This window comes from Schistocerca americana, chromosome 4 (genome assembly GCF_021461395.2).
Source record: "Schistocerca americana isolate TAMUIC-IGC-003095 chromosome 4, iqSchAmer2.1, whole genome shotgun sequence".
Taxonomy (NCBI): domain Eukaryota; kingdom Metazoa; phylum Arthropoda; class Insecta; order Orthoptera; family Acrididae; genus Schistocerca; species Schistocerca americana.
The window spans coordinates 134,311,863-134,329,089 of NC_060122.1; the positions used below are offsets into that span (position 1 = coordinate 134,311,863).

General features: G+C 39.7%; 1 protein-coding gene across 3 annotated transcripts in view; it reads right to left on the reverse strand.

The window, feature by feature from the left end:
* LOC124613877 (histone-lysine N-methyltransferase 2D) overlaps positions 1–17,227 on the reverse strand; it is a 187,212-nt gene that overhangs the window by 71,740 nt on the left and 98,245 nt on the right. For all 3 annotated transcript variants that reach the window (XM_047142607.1, XM_047142608.1, XM_047142609.1), the window contains one exon: positions 3,970–4,154. In XM_047142607.1, coding sequence (XP_046998563.1) covers positions 3,970–4,154 — 185 coding nt within the window. The remainder of the gene's footprint in view (positions 1–3,969; positions 4,155–17,227) is intronic.

Below are 17,227 nucleotides of genomic sequence, written 5' to 3' on the forward strand. Positions count from 1 at the left end.
AAAAATGTTTGGTTAGGCCACAATGTAGCATTACAAAGTAAATTGCTTTGAGTATAGCTTTTATAGTTGTTCTCATTATACTTTAGTCATGATGTTTATGAAACGAGCTGCAATGCCCCTCTGTATTTTTTCCATTAATCAATAAACATGACAAGAGTGGTGTATCAATCTGACAGTAAAAAACACATGGTTTTAGACAGGATTTACAGTTACACATACACTTGATTGTGAGGGTTCATACTTCCTGCCAGTTAGTTAATGAAATTCTACTTCATGCACATTATGTATGAAACTGAAGAGAGCAACCCATCAAACAGCGTCAATTACATCAGTGCTTCCCTCTTGCTTTTCCATCTTCACAGAAGCTCTCCTGAATATCTTGCTGCACAAGAACACTTGGGAGCACTTCTTCAGTATATTATCAGATTGAACCATTGTCTTGTTTCTCGCAAAATGACAGTACAAATTTGGTTGTATTTGGTGAAATGCTTTTTCCAAAAACTATGAATCACAAACAAGATGGTAATTCATGCAAATAACTTAGTTCTATAATTTCATCCATGAACATAAAGAGATTTGTTGTACTATATCCACACCTAAAGGCAGCTTAGTTCTTTTGCTTGATTAAACCCATGTTTGTTTCTATGTGACTGGGAATACATTTAGTGACTATCTCATACATTGTGGAGAAGAGGCTGCTAGAAACAGTGGTTTTTTTTTCTCTCCTTTCTTGTAAAATAAAATAAATGCAGCATTGTTCCAGTTTCGAGGAACTGTCTGCAGAGAAAGACATTCTGTAAATAATTTTTAAAATTACTTTTGTATTACTGTTCTTTCAGTTTCAATTATTTGTATTGAAATACCGTCACATCCTTCCTTCACACTTCCAATAGCTTTAAATATCTTATCTAGTATTACTACAAAATAACAACAATATTATGAGAATGACAGATTGCTGGTCACAATATAGAGATGTTGAGTTGCTGACAAAATGACTGCTATACATTTCAGCTTCTTCTGAATTAGAAAAAACACACACATTCACACGAGCACAACTCATCACATACATGACCACTGTCTCTGCCCATTGCGTGTACACAGCTGTGACCACAGCAGCCAGGCAGTGTTCGTGTGAATGTGTTTTCTACTTCAGAAGAAAGCCTTTTGGCCGAAAGCTAAACTGTGTAGCAGTCCTTTCATTCCGCCCATCTGTAACTCAATGTCTCCTCTACATGGTGAGTAGCAACCTATCCTTTTTATTATTTTTTTGTTATTCCATTCTGGACTGTCAATTGTTGCAGTACTTCTGAATAGCACTTGCTTATGATCTATCTGGATTTCTGATTAATCTCTTGAATTATACAAAGAGAAAAAATCCAGCGTTTGTTTATACATAGAAATTTTGGAAAGCTTGTACAGTTTCCTCTATGTTTCCAGTTTGGAAGATAGGAGATGAGGTATTGGTGGAAGTAAAGCTGTGAGAGCTCAGTTTTTACAGCACCTGCCTGCAAAAGGCAAAGGGGCAAAGGCCCCAGGTCTGAGATCAGGTCCAGCATACAGTTTTAGCCTACCAGAAGTTTCCTCTATATTGTTTATTACTGTGCCATCTGTAATTTTAAGTGACAAAATGTGATGTCTGCATAACATATGTTCCTAATAAAGGAAGCCGCAAAGGTAATCATTCATCATGTAGCTGACGCATTGAATGGTCAACAGGCACATAATTGAGACCAAAAACATTGCTGAGCTTTCAGACTATGTGTTACTTTTGGGCTAACTACCAACAAAATCACCCAACCATCCCTAGTTACCTTCCATTAACTCCATTCCTTCAACATAGCCTCATCTTCTGGCTGGTTACTACGCTTCCACAGAAGGAATCTCAGCTCCTGTTGACGAACACCCCCAACCCACTACCTGAAACCTAACTTGCTGTACCAAGGCCACAAATCATATCCCTCACTGTCTCTTAGCATCCTCACCTCATTACCACCTTGACGCCACTTCCCTATACTCCTCAAAACTCTCATCAACTGGGGACTCCAAACCCACTAACTTATTACGTCTGACCAAATACATATATAATATATGCATATAATCCCCACTGTTCTGTCCACAGATGAGCCTGTAGAGCCTGGCAGAATGCTGTGGCATAAATCAGCCAATGGCATCACCTGGATGCAGTGTGGAAGGGCATGTGGTCAGCACACCACTCTCCCAGCCATTGTGTGGGAAGCTACATGGAGCGACAACTACTTGGTCAAGCAGCTCCTAAATTGGCATCACGAGCCTCAGTGGTTCCCATACCAATCCTCCCAACAAGGAAAACATTCCTGGCAGTACCAGGAATCAAATGTGAGTTCTCTGCATGGCAGCCACCAACACTGATCACTTGACTATGGAGACGGACAACCAACTAAATCCTTACCCATAACTATACTCCTTTGAGGGAAAACTATACAAACTAATCACTAACCATAGGCACCCATATGACAATCTCATATGCCAACATGTTTATGGCTATCTAGATGAAGCCTTCTTAGCTGTTCCTAAACACTATATGGTTCAGGTACAATGACAATATGTTCATGATCTGGACCCAGAGCCTAGACACTTCATCCTCATCCTCATCCTCATCCTCATCCTCATCCCCCCCCCCCCCCCCCCCCAGTCTCAACACGACCTTTTCTTACCAATTTCTCATTGTCCTCCTCAGCCCACTGTACTATTTTCCTGGATGCTGGGCTCCCCCACTCTGCTGGCTCCCTAAAAAATCTCTGTCCATATCAAGCCTACCAGCCAAACACTACCTTCTACTCTAATAGCTGTCACCCCTTCCACACAAAGTCTCTGGCAAGTTGTGGAAGGCACATCTCAAATGTAGTGACGAGTAACCTCTTTGGGCAGTGTGCTGAAGGTTTTTCTAAGGCCTTCACAGACAGGGACTACTCTCCAAATCCATCCTGCAAATAATCTCCTATGCTCTATCCACACATGCCTCTTAATTCTCCAACCATCCCTGTAACTATTCCTAAATCATTATGCATCACCCAAGATTGGAACAACAAACACATCCGTCAACGGACAAAGGCACCACTACTTCCATTGTACTCTCAAATAAAAGAACAACTTTCTCAAAATTCTTTTCATCTTTCGAAATGGTATTCTGCCACAATGTTTCAACAAAGATTCTCATCACTAGTACACTCAGGAGAGTCTGTATTCATACACCGTTTCAACAATTTTTCTATTCAGCATCTTCAGGAGATGTGCTGAATTCCTGCAGGAAGCAATCTTTCATACTGTTTGGACCACACGTTGTTGTTGTTGTTGTGGTGGTGGTGGTGGTAGGAGGTCCAAGTGCCACATCCTGATTCTCCTTCTCCATTATGTCCACCATCTTTAATACATAATTCCTATACATTGTTGAAAACAGAATTTTGGCTAAGTATCAGATGCTTAAGAGAAGCTGTAATTTTTGTTCATCCTTATTGGGCTTGGTCTCATTTCCTCCACAATTGTTTAATATTATGAGGATATTTGAGTGTTTTCAGAAATACTCAGAAAATCACTTGACTCGATGCAAATGTACCTTATGGCACAAGATTTCACTTCTTCAATAAAATACTTCCAAAGCCACCAAATTTTGTGGTTTCATCTTTTCTAATCACTTAAGTAGCTGTGTCACAGAGTGCCTTTCTTTGACAGTGAATATGCTGTTTCCTGAGAGTATTTGATGACTTGATATTTCACTGTAAAATCTTCCCACTTATATGCGAGTTCAACACTTTGCCCCTCCTCTCTTTTGATAAGACTGAGACTGTTTTGCTGCACTACCTAAAGAGTTTCAGATTGTCCTTTCACTGAATATGTTTGAGTTTGAAGGTTATACCACACTCTTATGAAGTACAGGAAAGTACACATACATCTGTGTTCTAGTGAAGTAAAAAGGTACAAATAATAACTTACTTGATAAGCAATGCCCGAATGTGTGTTTCACTGACAGTTGGAAACATAGCACTGATTTTTGTAACAGCAATTTCAGTGTCATTTGCTGATGGTGCTGTAGCTGTTGCACTCCGTGCAGGAGATGAATATGGTGTTCCAAAGCCAGGTCGACCAGCAACAGGGCTTGGTCGCATGTTTGTTAGGTCCTGCCACAACACAATAAACCTATACTTTTCTTGTGAAACATTATAAAAATGTAATTTTTAATGCTACTGCTAACTGATGCCTCTGTGCCTTTGTGTGTGTGTGTGTGTGTGTGTGTGTGTGTGTGTGTGCCCCTCGCACCATTTGATCTTTAAGGCATCTGTTAGTCTTGTTTAACTGCTTTGTTGGACTTCCTTAACAAGTATGATGTGATAATAGTATAACAACTTTTGACATTGTACTTGATAATGGTATAAAAGCCGAAATCTAGATAGTACAAAAGACAAAAACTGTAATGCACAGTCAAATGGTGGTTTATTCTTTCAAAAAATATTGCATGGCTATGGATCAACATGACAGAAAGCTTTTTTGAGAGTGGTCAGTTGAGTTAAATAAACAGAATGACAACACAGTACAAAACAAAGTATGAGCAAATGGTGTGAAAGGTACTAATATTGTTACAATTAGGAAGATGGGTCACAGAGAGCAATTCAATGGAAGAATAATTATTCACAAAATTGAAATTAAGCCAACTACCATTTTACAGATTTACACTTCCATATCAAAAGCTGATATGGGTGGTGGTGGTGGTGGTGGTGTAAAGTAGAGAGGAAGTAGATGATGACACTCAGGACTTGATAAAATATGTACATTTAGGGGGGTGAAAATGGAATAGTTTTGGGTGATTTGAGCAGCACAGCAGCAGGGGAGGAAAAAAACTGCACAATTACTGAATAATATGGCGTGGGCTAAAGAAACAACAGAGCAGAAACATTTCTGGAATGATATGAAAAATTGCAACTGACTGCAGCAAATGCTTCTAAGATTACAAGAGAAGAAGGGATGCATGGAAAAGACCACGACAAACATGAAAATGTAACTAAATCATAGTTAAACAAATATTTATGGTACTGCACTGCCTATCCAGGCATGAACAACGATTCAAATCACAGACTTCTAGTGATGAACAGAAAACTGAAATTTAAAAACACAGAAAAAAGTGAGAATAAAAAGGCAATAATATTCTAAGAAATTAATTAAAACTGTGAAACAGTGGAATTTCTTTGTTTAATTCATTGGCCTGGACAAAAAAGTCTACTCTGTAACATTCTTCATTAATTTTTAGAGAGTTAAAAAGAATAGAATGGGACATAATAATGAAAGAAACAATTAGAAACAGAAAGCACCACCTATATAGCAAAAAAAAAAAAAAAAAAAAAAAAAAAAAAAAAAAAAAAAAAAAAAAAAGCCACAGATATAACTCCATGGAAAAGGCTCACAAAAAATTTAGAACATATGAGTGTGAGCAAGCACATGCGTGTGTGTGTGTGTGTGTGTGTGTGTGTGGGGGGGGGGGGGGGGGGGGCTTATGTGTGTACTGTTTTTGCAGAAGATATGAAATGGTAGGATTATGATGAAAACTGCTTTGACAAAGAAGACAATTTAACAGAAGATAAGGGGGTTTATATGGAAGGAATCACTACTGTAGCCATGGGTTAACAGAGCACAGAATGACTGAAGCAGAAAGAAATCAGCAAGAGTCATTGCGATAAACCCACAGTTACTAAAATCATTGGAGTTGTGTAAGAACTAATATCCAAAATCTAAAGGAAGTGTCTTTTGAGGTTCGCAATACAACCTTCTCGGCACTTCTTGCTTGTAAATAACAGGTCAGAAAAGTACACACATGCACACGGGCTTTCAGTTTATTGTTACTGCTATTTAACCCGGTTTTCAAACAAATCAATGGAGGCTGTGAATGAAAACTTCAACTACAAAGAAACTGTGAATGTAGTGGACAACCTATTTAGTGGGTTACATAATTTAGGTTGACAATATATTTTGGCAAAGTAAGTGTGACAGAACAGCAGAGGGTGAACAGTAACTTACGAAACATTGAAAGATGCAGTTAAAGAAGTGAAGAAAGTTCACCTCCTCAGGGAGTGAGAACAAGAACACACAATATAAGCAATGCAAGGCAAATTTAAGAAACAGATTGGTGCTAACAAAAAAAGGATTCTCCAAAAAAAGTACTGTACTCATATTTAATATTGGCACAGAACACACTTAAAATATTCATCCTGACATATGCAATAATAATGTAATTGTCCTAGAACATGGAAGAAACAATAGAGCGAAGCAGTTATGATTGCACAGAAAAAGAGTAATGAAAGTAATTACATTTCATATTTCAAATTATCAAACGTAAGATGTTAATACCAATTCATTAATTTTCATACAACACATATTTGCTGAAAACTGTTAGAAATTAATATAAGTAAAAGCCATGCAATATTATTACTATCGATTCAGATCTACAGATGAAAACCATTATTAGTTCTAAACAAGCTTCTGACTATCATAGCTCCTACAAAAGGTATATAATAAAATCAGTTTCTCTACTACTGAATTGAATGTTTACAGCTAAAAATGTTAATGGAATTTACGAAAATAGTATCAAGTTAAAAGTAAGGTACGAGTACTTAATTAAATATGCAACCAAGTTCTCCACAAGCCAGTAGTGTGAGTAAACATGTAATTGCACATGAATCAAACTGTATATGAACAGAGTCAAACAATGTCAACATTTAGGGTAGAAAACCATCAATCTAAAGCTAATGTCATGAAACTGAAAGAAAAAAATAACTTTGTCATGTTTATTTTTTGAATTTTGCTGTGCTGACAGAGTAAATTATATTTATCAAGGTCTGAAAGATTGTATTAAAGAGTTAACTGAATCAGAATTATAGTAGGAAAGTTCTTATAAAACATAAATACTTTAGGAATAAAGGAGACCTCTTACCAAAAAGCAGAAGCATTGAGTTGTCAACAGGCACACACAAAAGTTTGTGGCAGTAACTCTTTCTCGAGCTAGAGAACATGCGTTCTCAAAAGCGCGCGCCACACACACACACACACACACACACACACACACACACGCACACACACACACACACACACACACACACACACACATGGTATTAAGACCTAGACACATCCACCTGTGCAACACCACAAGTAATACAGGATGTTCAAGCACACATTCAATCATTTTCCAAACATTAAAAAGCTACTTGATAAATGGTTGCCATTCACTACCCAGATTGAATACCGATACAAAAGAATTTCTTTCAAATCTGAATGAATGAATGGAATACTATGGCCACAGAAGGAATGACAAAATCAACTTCAATTGCTTGCACGCAAACATATCTACAGAGATGAAATAACGTTATTATTTCAACTATCTAACTGATAACCAGTGCAAATCATCAAAATGAGGTCGTATCACTCCTCCTAATAGAAGAACCTGACCATTCTCGAACTTCAGAATGGCTTTCATGTGTTTTACATACTTTACTATCTGATAAAGACATACAAAAACACATATTTCACAAAAGTAAATTTCAGATGCATTCAGAACCGGGGCTCTTTTACTAAGCAAGAGGGAGAAAACGTTACAAACTGCATGAAGGAATCTTTGCAATTTGAAAGAGTGCTTCTCTCAACTCTTGTATGTATGCTATCACGTGGAGACAGACTATCTTTGTCTGGATACAGCTCCATATTTTTCTTTGTTACCCATTTCAAAAGTACAAAAAATTAGATAATGTTTGGCCAGCACTTATCTTCAGAAGGCTAAATTCCAGTACTACCAAAAGACACATACACAACATTAGGAGGGACAAATGCAAACATTATTGGCTTGGAGAACTGAAAGCTCTTCCTCAGGAAAATGGGATTATGCCTGTAATACAACTACAGTGAAACCCCTATTTCACATTTTTATGTGGTCCAGGCTTTAAAAACACAAAATTGAGGAAAATCCAGAATTGAGGAAAATGTTAACCCCCCCCCCCCCCAAAAAAAGACACACACACACACACACACACACATTTAACTGCCATATACGATTAAAAATCGCAATCCTCTTCAATACTTTGTATAAAATCTGTCTAACTGAACCAAATTAAATGTACAATACAATGTTTATATGATAATTTCTATTAATGAGTTTTATCAGTTCTTTAAAAAAATCACAGATGTATAACTGTAAGTAAAAACTCATCAAAAAATTGAAACTGGTATCTGGGTACAAGGTAAACTAGTCATTTTCAGGCATGCTATGACCTCAAATTATACAAGGTGCACATAAGTGCAGGAACAGTTTCAATTATTTATTTCACAAGAACCAAAATTGTACAGATATACATATGTCACTTTGAAGAGAAACCCTGAAAGTTTTTTTTTATGTATGCCACCACAGTGTAGTTTGGTAAACATGGTGAGTTCAGGTGCGGAGAGAGTTTTCTGTGTTGGAGTTCGACAAAAACCAGTGTGCTACAGCTGTTCAACAGATATTTAGAACAAAGTATGGTAAGAAGCCACCAACAAGGAAGGCCATTTATCACTGGAACAACAAATTTGTTACTACGGGTTGCTTGTGCGCGAAAAGAAGCAGACGTCCCAGTGCGAGTGAAGTGAATGTGGAGCATGTACGAGAGCAGTTCATAAGGAGTCCAAAGAATCTGGTGTGTTGTGCATCCCGTGAACTCAAAATGGCTCCAATGACAGTGTGGAAAGTCCTGCGACAGTAGCTGTCTATGAAACCATACAATTTGGAGCTAGTGCAGAAGCTCAATGACGTGGACAAAGACAAGTTACAGGAGGGGACAGCTGTTTCATGAAATGGCCTCCCTGATCACCAGAGCTCACTCCGTGTGACTTTTTTCTGTGGGGACACATTAAAGATATGGTGTATGTACCGCCTCTACTACATGATGCAGTAGAGCTCCGGGAGAGAATACAGGAAGTGACTGCCACCGTCGACGATGCCATTCTGTGATGGGTATGGCAAGAATTCAATTACCATATTGACGTCTGCCGGGTCACTCACTCATGGTTCGCGTATCGAATGTTCGTAAAAAAACTTTTAGAGTTTCTCTTCAAAATGCAATATGTATGACATCTGTACAATGTTTAGTTCTTGTGCAATAAATAACCGAAAGTGCCCCCGGACTTTATGTACACTATATACATTCAAAACAAGCATTTTTGAGATATCACCTAGGCACTCACCAAGAAAAAAGCAAAAATTGATGAAAATGTTGAATTAAACCAAAAACACCGCAGCAAAGTGGTTAAATCACATGCATAAATGTGGACATATGCTTAACGACATACTTTGTCACCATTGCTGTTGCTGGTTAACGCTTTTCTTATGAACTGCACAGCATATGCTCACCGCCGTTTAAGTGTTACTTTAGGCTTGATGAGAGAAACAGACACATGAATAAATGAGTTCACTTCCCCAATAGATGTTACAAGCTTACGAGGAGTCAGCTCAGTGAATTTCTGTACACTGTGTAAAGTGTAAATTTGAAAGAAAGCTCAGGTGCTACAGTTTTGCTTCATGCCCTCTATCACAGCTGCCAATCTTTACAATTTACAGTGTGTTGTGTTTGCTGTGCAAAGTATATACATGAGTAGTGTGTGTAGTTCTTGCAACTGTACTACATTAGATTTGAACACGAAAAGGTTTAAAATGAGCTATTGCAAAACTCTTGTTCTGCTCCCATATGACATCTCTGACATAGCACATCATCTACACGAAAAGTATATTTTCAGCATTTCACAAAATGCATTCACCCCTACCTACACTCCCGTCGCTGAAGGGTCACACCCCCCTCTCCACTCATCCAGTAGGCGAGCTCATTTTGTGTGTGTTAGTATGGTGTGTTTGCTGTGCTGGCTATTGGGTGACTTAACACGTTGCCACCCAATAAGAGTTCACTAGTCAGAAATGGGCGATGTTTCCTCGATTCTGACTGGGCATATTCTTCGAGACTCACTGTTTGAATTTAAAAGGTCGACAATCGGTGTAGTTGCTGAATACAGTACATCAGAAATACCTGCAAAAAGATGAGAATGAGTTATAAGAGGCACAAGAAAAGGTGATGGCTGGGAACCTTCGTCACATATTGGCTCAGTTTGGAACACTTTGTGTTGACTGTCTTGCTTTTCCATTACCGCTCCAACCTAGCAGTAGTTGTATCATAATTGCATGGTGAAGCTAAATGGTGCAAGCTGCATTGGCAACACTGGTCGTGGATTACGTCAGCATTTCCTTCCTCACATTCATCCTGTCCACAACGGACTAAAATATTCCCTTAACTCCACCACGACCCATGGTGTGAACCATCTGCCTTTTGTGCCCTTTATAACTAGATAAGTCATATCAAATGTCAATACGAAGAAAACAGGACGAAGTCAAACGAGACATTGAGTAAGAACTTAGAATCTACGTACTCATTACTAGATTAACAATGATGGTTATGTATTTAAGGGACTAAATAACGGGGTCATGAGTACTTGGCAGAGAGTGCTTTGTGTGTCCCCTTGCATGTGCGAACTGCAAGTGACCCTGTCATTGACTTTCGACCCATCTATATAGATGCATACCAAATTAGAATAACTGTGGAGGATTGAAAGAAACAGGTGTCAAAGAAGGGTAAGATCAGCATCCATCTTGTGGCAACAAAAGAGGTCCATCTGTATCACAGGACATGGTACAGCCCACAGGAATGTTGAGAGGGAGCTCTAGGGAAACAGACTAACAGAGGTTGTCGGAGGTCCTTCAGTAGAATATTGAGTCGGATCCCAGCTGGTCTTCTCAGTTTTGGGAAATGTGCAAACAGTCTGAACTGCTGGTTGTGGAACAGAGTTGAGTGACACGGGTGAATAGGAATCTGACAGACTGTGACTGTATAACTTGCCAGAAGCTCCTGTTGTCTAACCCGCAGAGGTGGGACACTGGCTTCCACCAGGAAGTTATCACTTCCACCAGGAAGTTATCACCAGGGATCGTACAGAAGGCCCTCAATGCCAAACGCACGCCAGTGTGGCGAACAGGCTCCAGTTGGCTGAGAAAGGGCGGTGCTGCCCACACACAGGCAACACATCCATAGTCCAAGCAGGACAAAATCAGCACCCTGTAAAATCTCAGAAGAACTGTGCAGTCCATGCCCCACAAGGAGTGACTATGAAAACAGAGAACATTCAGCTTCTTCACGCAAGTTGCCTCCATCCGGCGGGCATTCAGCAGCGAAGTTAGCTTGTGGTCAAATAAAATACCTAATAATTGGAAAGTGTCAACGACATCAAGTAACTTGTCACGAAGATAAATCTCTGGGTGTGGGTGCACAGTCCGGAGTTGACAAAAATGCATAACTCATCATTTTGCAGGGAAAATTGATAGCATTGGTTCAGGGCCCAGTAATGGACTCTCCAGACAGCCCCCTGCAGCTGGCACTCAGCAGTGCACTGTGATACAGGCAATACGCAATACCATTGATGGCAATAGCAAACAGCGTTATGTTCAGAACTGATCCCTGAGGGACACCAGTTTCCTGTACATAGTGATTGGTGAAAGTTGAACCTATCCAGACACGAAAAAAAAGAAAGACAGGAAATTCTGTATTGAATTCGATAAACTTCCCCTGAAATGCACTCATGCAGTGTACAGAGGATGTGTTGCCACCAGATGGTACCGTATGCCTTCTGAAGGTCAACAGCAATCAGATGTTGGCGATGCAAAAAAGCACTGCATACTGTGGATTCCAAATGAACCGAGTGATCTGTGGTGGACCGGAAAGTCTGAAAGCTGTTTTGGAATTGTGGTTTATACCCTCCGGCTTAAAAGCTTGGAAAGATAGCAGGTGGCACTCAATAATGTGTTTCCGGACCAGGAAATGAGAGTAGTAATTATTGTAAGAGGACACTTCAGCAAAGTGTGCTACAAAATATTTGGCAAGTACCACGAGAACAGTGCAGATGTTACAGTTGACAAGAATGACAGGAATCGACCTGGGACGATGGGGTATAGGATCGCATAGTTGAGGCCTATTGGTCCCAATACTTCTGCTTCTTTTCTTTATTAAAACTGCACTTTCGCCCAGAGTCTCTTGAATGCTATTCAATTATCCAGAGAGGGATGGCGCTTGTGCCATTGAAGCGTGTTGGAGCATTCCCTGATAGCTGTGCTATACCTTCAGACCTCCGTGACACCAGCAGTCATCAGGATGAGCCAGAGGAGTGGGGTATTGTCGCTGCTGCAGCATGAGCAATAGTATCCTGTACCAACCTGTCAACATCCATCACATGACTAGCTGCAAAAGAGACTGCAGAGGAGAAACCTGCCAGTCAGCTTTCCGACGCAGCCAATGTGGAGCACGTTGTAGACATCTGTGAGTGGAGAGGGAGAGAACAATAGGAAAATGGTCACTGTCACAAAGATCGCCTTGGTCACGCCACTGAATCAGAGGTTAGATACTCAGGCTGCAAACTACGAGATCAATAGCTGAAAACATTCTGTGGGTCACACTGAAATGAGTCGCAACTGCAGTGTTGAGTAGGCAGATATCCAGTTCTGAAAGGATGTGTCTTAGTACTCAGCCTCTGTGAGGCAGTGTCGCAGCCCTACAGAGGATTACATGCATTTTAAGTCCCCCAATATGAGGAAGGGGGCCGGGAGCTGTGCCACTATCTCTTAACAGATTGTGATAATGGAAAGGCATGCCTGGTGCTAGACGAAGATTACATATTGTCGTCCGAACTGACACGTAAACGACCACAGCTTCTAGTGCAGTGGTAAGGTGGACCTGTTCAATGAAAATATCATAGTGTATGAAGGTAAAGATCCCACCGGACACTCTCTCGACATTAATGGGGTTGGTACGTAGGGGTGGTAGTTTTTCAGAGTAGGGAAGTGTGTTGTCGTAAACAGTGTTTCCTGAAGCACTATACCAATTACGGAATAAGTAGCCATTAGACGACTGAGTACAGTCAAATGGCGATAGTAGCCATTACAGTTCCATTGAAAGAATGTTGGCGTCAGCTCTGGGAAAGTGGTAAATGGAAAATATGGGTGTGATTACTTTGCTACTGGGTCGTGGTCCGCTTGACTGCGCAATCCATCATCCATGTGCATAGGCTCGACTTCTGCAGGGCTGGGGAACAGAATGCCTGAAGCCTCAGAAAGTAGTTAACCTTTCTGTTTATCTTTATTATCTTTCTGAGACTGATTTCTGTAAAGATTTCCCCATTTTATCTTCCAGAAGCAATGAGGGCCATACTTTTCTTTGGACTGCAGCACGCGGCTGCTGGTCCTTGTCCTCATTACTGATGCCAGAGGATGACTAGGCACCTCTGGCTGCACCAATGATGTGGGAACCACCAGTGCTATAGGTGTAGGCGATGAAGGAGCTGATGTTCCCTCCCCCAATCGGAGGGCAGGCTCTGGAATACAACCAGAGCCTGGAGGTGTCATGTGAGACATTGTCATTGCATGAGGTGTGGTCTGTGACACGAAAGTCGCAAAATTGGAGACCATATTACTCAACTGAAGTCTTTCAAACTTTTTCCTTGTATCTTGGTAAGACAGGTGTTCAAATGTTTTATACTCTTGAATTTTCTATTCCGTCTTGAACACTGAGCATTGCGGTGAACAATGAGGGTGGGGTACCAGATAGTTGACAGATTGAGGGTCTGGTCACAAGGGCTGCCCTGGGAGACCCGTTCAAATGCCCTACAGACAGCCTCATTAGAACAGTGAGAGACAATGTGTCCGAACCTTTGGTGCTTGAAAACATTTCATCAGAGGAGGAAAGGAACACCTGACATCGCACCTATAAACCATGACCTTAACCTTCTCAGGCAAAATGTTGCCATTGAAGGCTAGGATAAAAGCTCCTGTGTCCACTCTATTAACCTGGATGCAGCAAAGAAAATGGACTCCACGCCGCGCCAGATTAGTACGCAGCTCTTTGTCAGTTTGGAGTGTTAGGTGCTGATGAAAAATAACACCTTGAATTCTACAGAGCTTGTTATGAGGAAAAATGGTGACTGGTACATCACCTAACTTGACACAGGCCTGAAGTGCCCGTGATTGGCTGGCATGTGATGTTTTGATCAGCAAAGATCCATTTCTCATCTCCTCTATTGCCGCAACCTTCCCAAACTGATCTTCAATATTTTCAATGAAAAACATTGGCTTCATTGAAGCGGAAGAGTTTCATTTCTCATTGCCTGGTTCTCATCTCGAGGCATGGTCAATGACGGAAATGCCATAGGACTGTAAACTTCTACATTAAAATCACTGTTTCTGACTGATGAGACAGCCGTGTTGGCACGGTCACCTTTAATTTTATCTGTTTCATTGCAGATCATGCACCCCAATGCCACTCACTTTGATCAGTTGTTCTCCTCTTGGGTGCCACTGTGCCAAGGCAAAAGCCACCTGGCACAGTAGCCAGGTACCCCAAAGTGGTCAGGCACCTACTCCTCGGCTGACACAGTGAGGTCACAGCTCAGGCTTCAGCAATGCAATCCCTGTATTGTCAGGGGGGCTACCACCAAGTGGGTACATGACAACCCCACCACAACGGCCTGGCTACCATGCTGGATTTCAGGTGCAGAGGTAGATCCACTTGATTGGTAGGTGCAAAAGGTAACAGTGTGCAGTGGAGAGGTAGTGCACCACAGTAAGGCATCTTTCCACAACTTCCCCAAACGGCCCGCACTTTGGTAAAATTGGAAAGTGAAGGTCAAAAGGCAAAATAATGTGAGGGAAAGGCATGGAAGGGCCATGGGTATATTCTAGCCCCTGACACTGCGGGTGGGGGCAACTTACTAGGAAGAAACGTAGAATCAGGGAATTTTTAGCATTAAACTTATGGGGGTTTTTACAGTGGCCACGAATTTATGGTGTAGAACCGTGAAAAATGTAAAATCAGAGAATGCAAAATTGTAGTTCCACTGAAATTATAAATTTCTCATTATTTTATGCCTCCAAGATGTCAAGGGCTTTGTAGAAGGTTAAAAAAAATGCCTGCCTGATGGCATCTGCATAGAGTAGTAAAGCATACTGATGCACCTCTTATAGGTACTTCTATCTAACATCCATATCACATTCACATAGTACTTTCCATTACAATGAACGAGGCTTTGAGGACCAAGTCATTGCACTAAACTGCTATTTTGGAAATAGAGGAAATGCTAATGCATACAAAGATGTTTAAAGTCCAAAAGGAGGTACCCCCACCATTAGACTTATTACCTGTTAAACACAGTTTACAATTTAAACAGCAACTAGCCCCAAGTAAGGTTTACAAAGGCTTACTTAAAACAAACTATTGCCAGTTTCTGATTTATTACAAATCCATCTTTAACACATCTTTGCATGTGTACTATGTGAGTGCTGTTCAATCATCTGGAAACTGCTTCAGGACACCACCATTCTATGTTTTATGCCAGTACACAGTTACAAAATGTAGTCCAATTTAACATGAACAACGAAAATGATAGTTTCAAAGGTGTAAGCATAGTAAAGATGTTAAATTACAGATGCTGTAAGGGTGCTAGCTACAGTAAAATATATCTTTGCTAGAGCGATGAAATTAATTTAAGGGTCAAAAGCAGAGGTAAACTGTTGTACAGTAAATTCTAATATGGCATTCTCCTGAATGGCTAAAATAACACAAACAGACTGTACACAAACACTGAAAGGTTTATACGTGTAAACTATCCAATCAGATCTAATATGTGTTACACTGCAAACAGATGATATATTTGTACACTGAATGTAACCAGCATTGGACATGGGCATTAGATAAACAACACTTTATAAAGTACAACAACCCAGTCAAACATACTTTTTTTCCTTTTTGTTATTACAGTGTTAAAACTAAGTATAGACACCAAACCTAGAATTGTGTTTGGTATCATAAATAAAATTATGATTTGTAATAAATCCACAACTTTTGTTTTAAATAAAATTTTGTAAACCATATTTGTGGCTGGTTGCTGATTAAATTATAAACCTTGTAACTGAACTACAGCCACAGTTCTCAATATGTCTACTTTTGACAACATAGAGTTACTACTACTCAATTGGAAAGCAATGGGTAGGACATCTTTCATGCTTGATAGTCCCCACAAAATAAGAAAGAAGCAGATAAAAAAAGTTAATGATTCAGTAATCCACAGTTTTTTTTTTTTTTTTTTTTTTTCATTTTTGTCCAAAATTGCCATACTGAACGTCAAGCTTCAACTGATAAGGATTGGGAACTAAAGCAATTTCTTATTTAAAACCACAAAAAATGCTGTAACAACACAAAAAGAAAGAACAAGGGTGTAAAATCATTCGTGTTGACTGATTACATATTAGGTAGTAATGAAAGGGCAAAATCAGTAGTACGATTTATAGTGCACAAGTCATTTTATGCCACAGGTTGACCAAAAGAAGTGATCAGCTGATAAGACATATTCTGAGACATCAAGGGATCATCAATTTCGTATTGGAAGGAAGTGTGGCGGTAAAACTCATATAGGGAGGCCAAGAGATAACTACAGTCAGCAGATTCAAAAGCACATAGGTTGCAGTAGTTATTTGGAGATGAAGAGGCTTGCACAAGGTAGATTAGCATGGAGAACTGCATCAAAACCAGTCTTAAGACTGAATGCCACAACACAAAGTCACTTGAAAAAAATACGCGCACTTTTAGAACAAAAAAATCATCCAAATAATGTTAAAAACCAATAAAGGGTACTTGACAGTGAGGCAAATATCTACACAAAGAGAACATTAAGAGGAAGAAAGAAGGCAAAGGTGAAAGTGGTGGTGAAGGAAGTTAGTAACTTATTTCACCAAGGAGATTACATTATTTCATGATCTTTCTGTAACAGTGGAAAAACACAGTCCCTGTTATAATGCATGGTGAATACAATGTTAACCAAAATGGAAAGAGATCTAGTTATGAAAACCAAAAAAAATCACAAACCTGTTCACCATCACAAAGGATGATATCCATATGCATGGTCAACTAGAAATTTTCAGTAAATAATAGACTACATAACAGCTTATCATAAAATTTCAAGTTTTGTCCCAAACATGAGAGTTTTCATTAGCACCAATCTGACACTTTTCTCCAAAAATTAATTGAAAAGCATGTAATGTATTATTTAAAAAAAGAAAAATAAATATAGAAAAATTTTGCAGATGACAAAACAAATTATC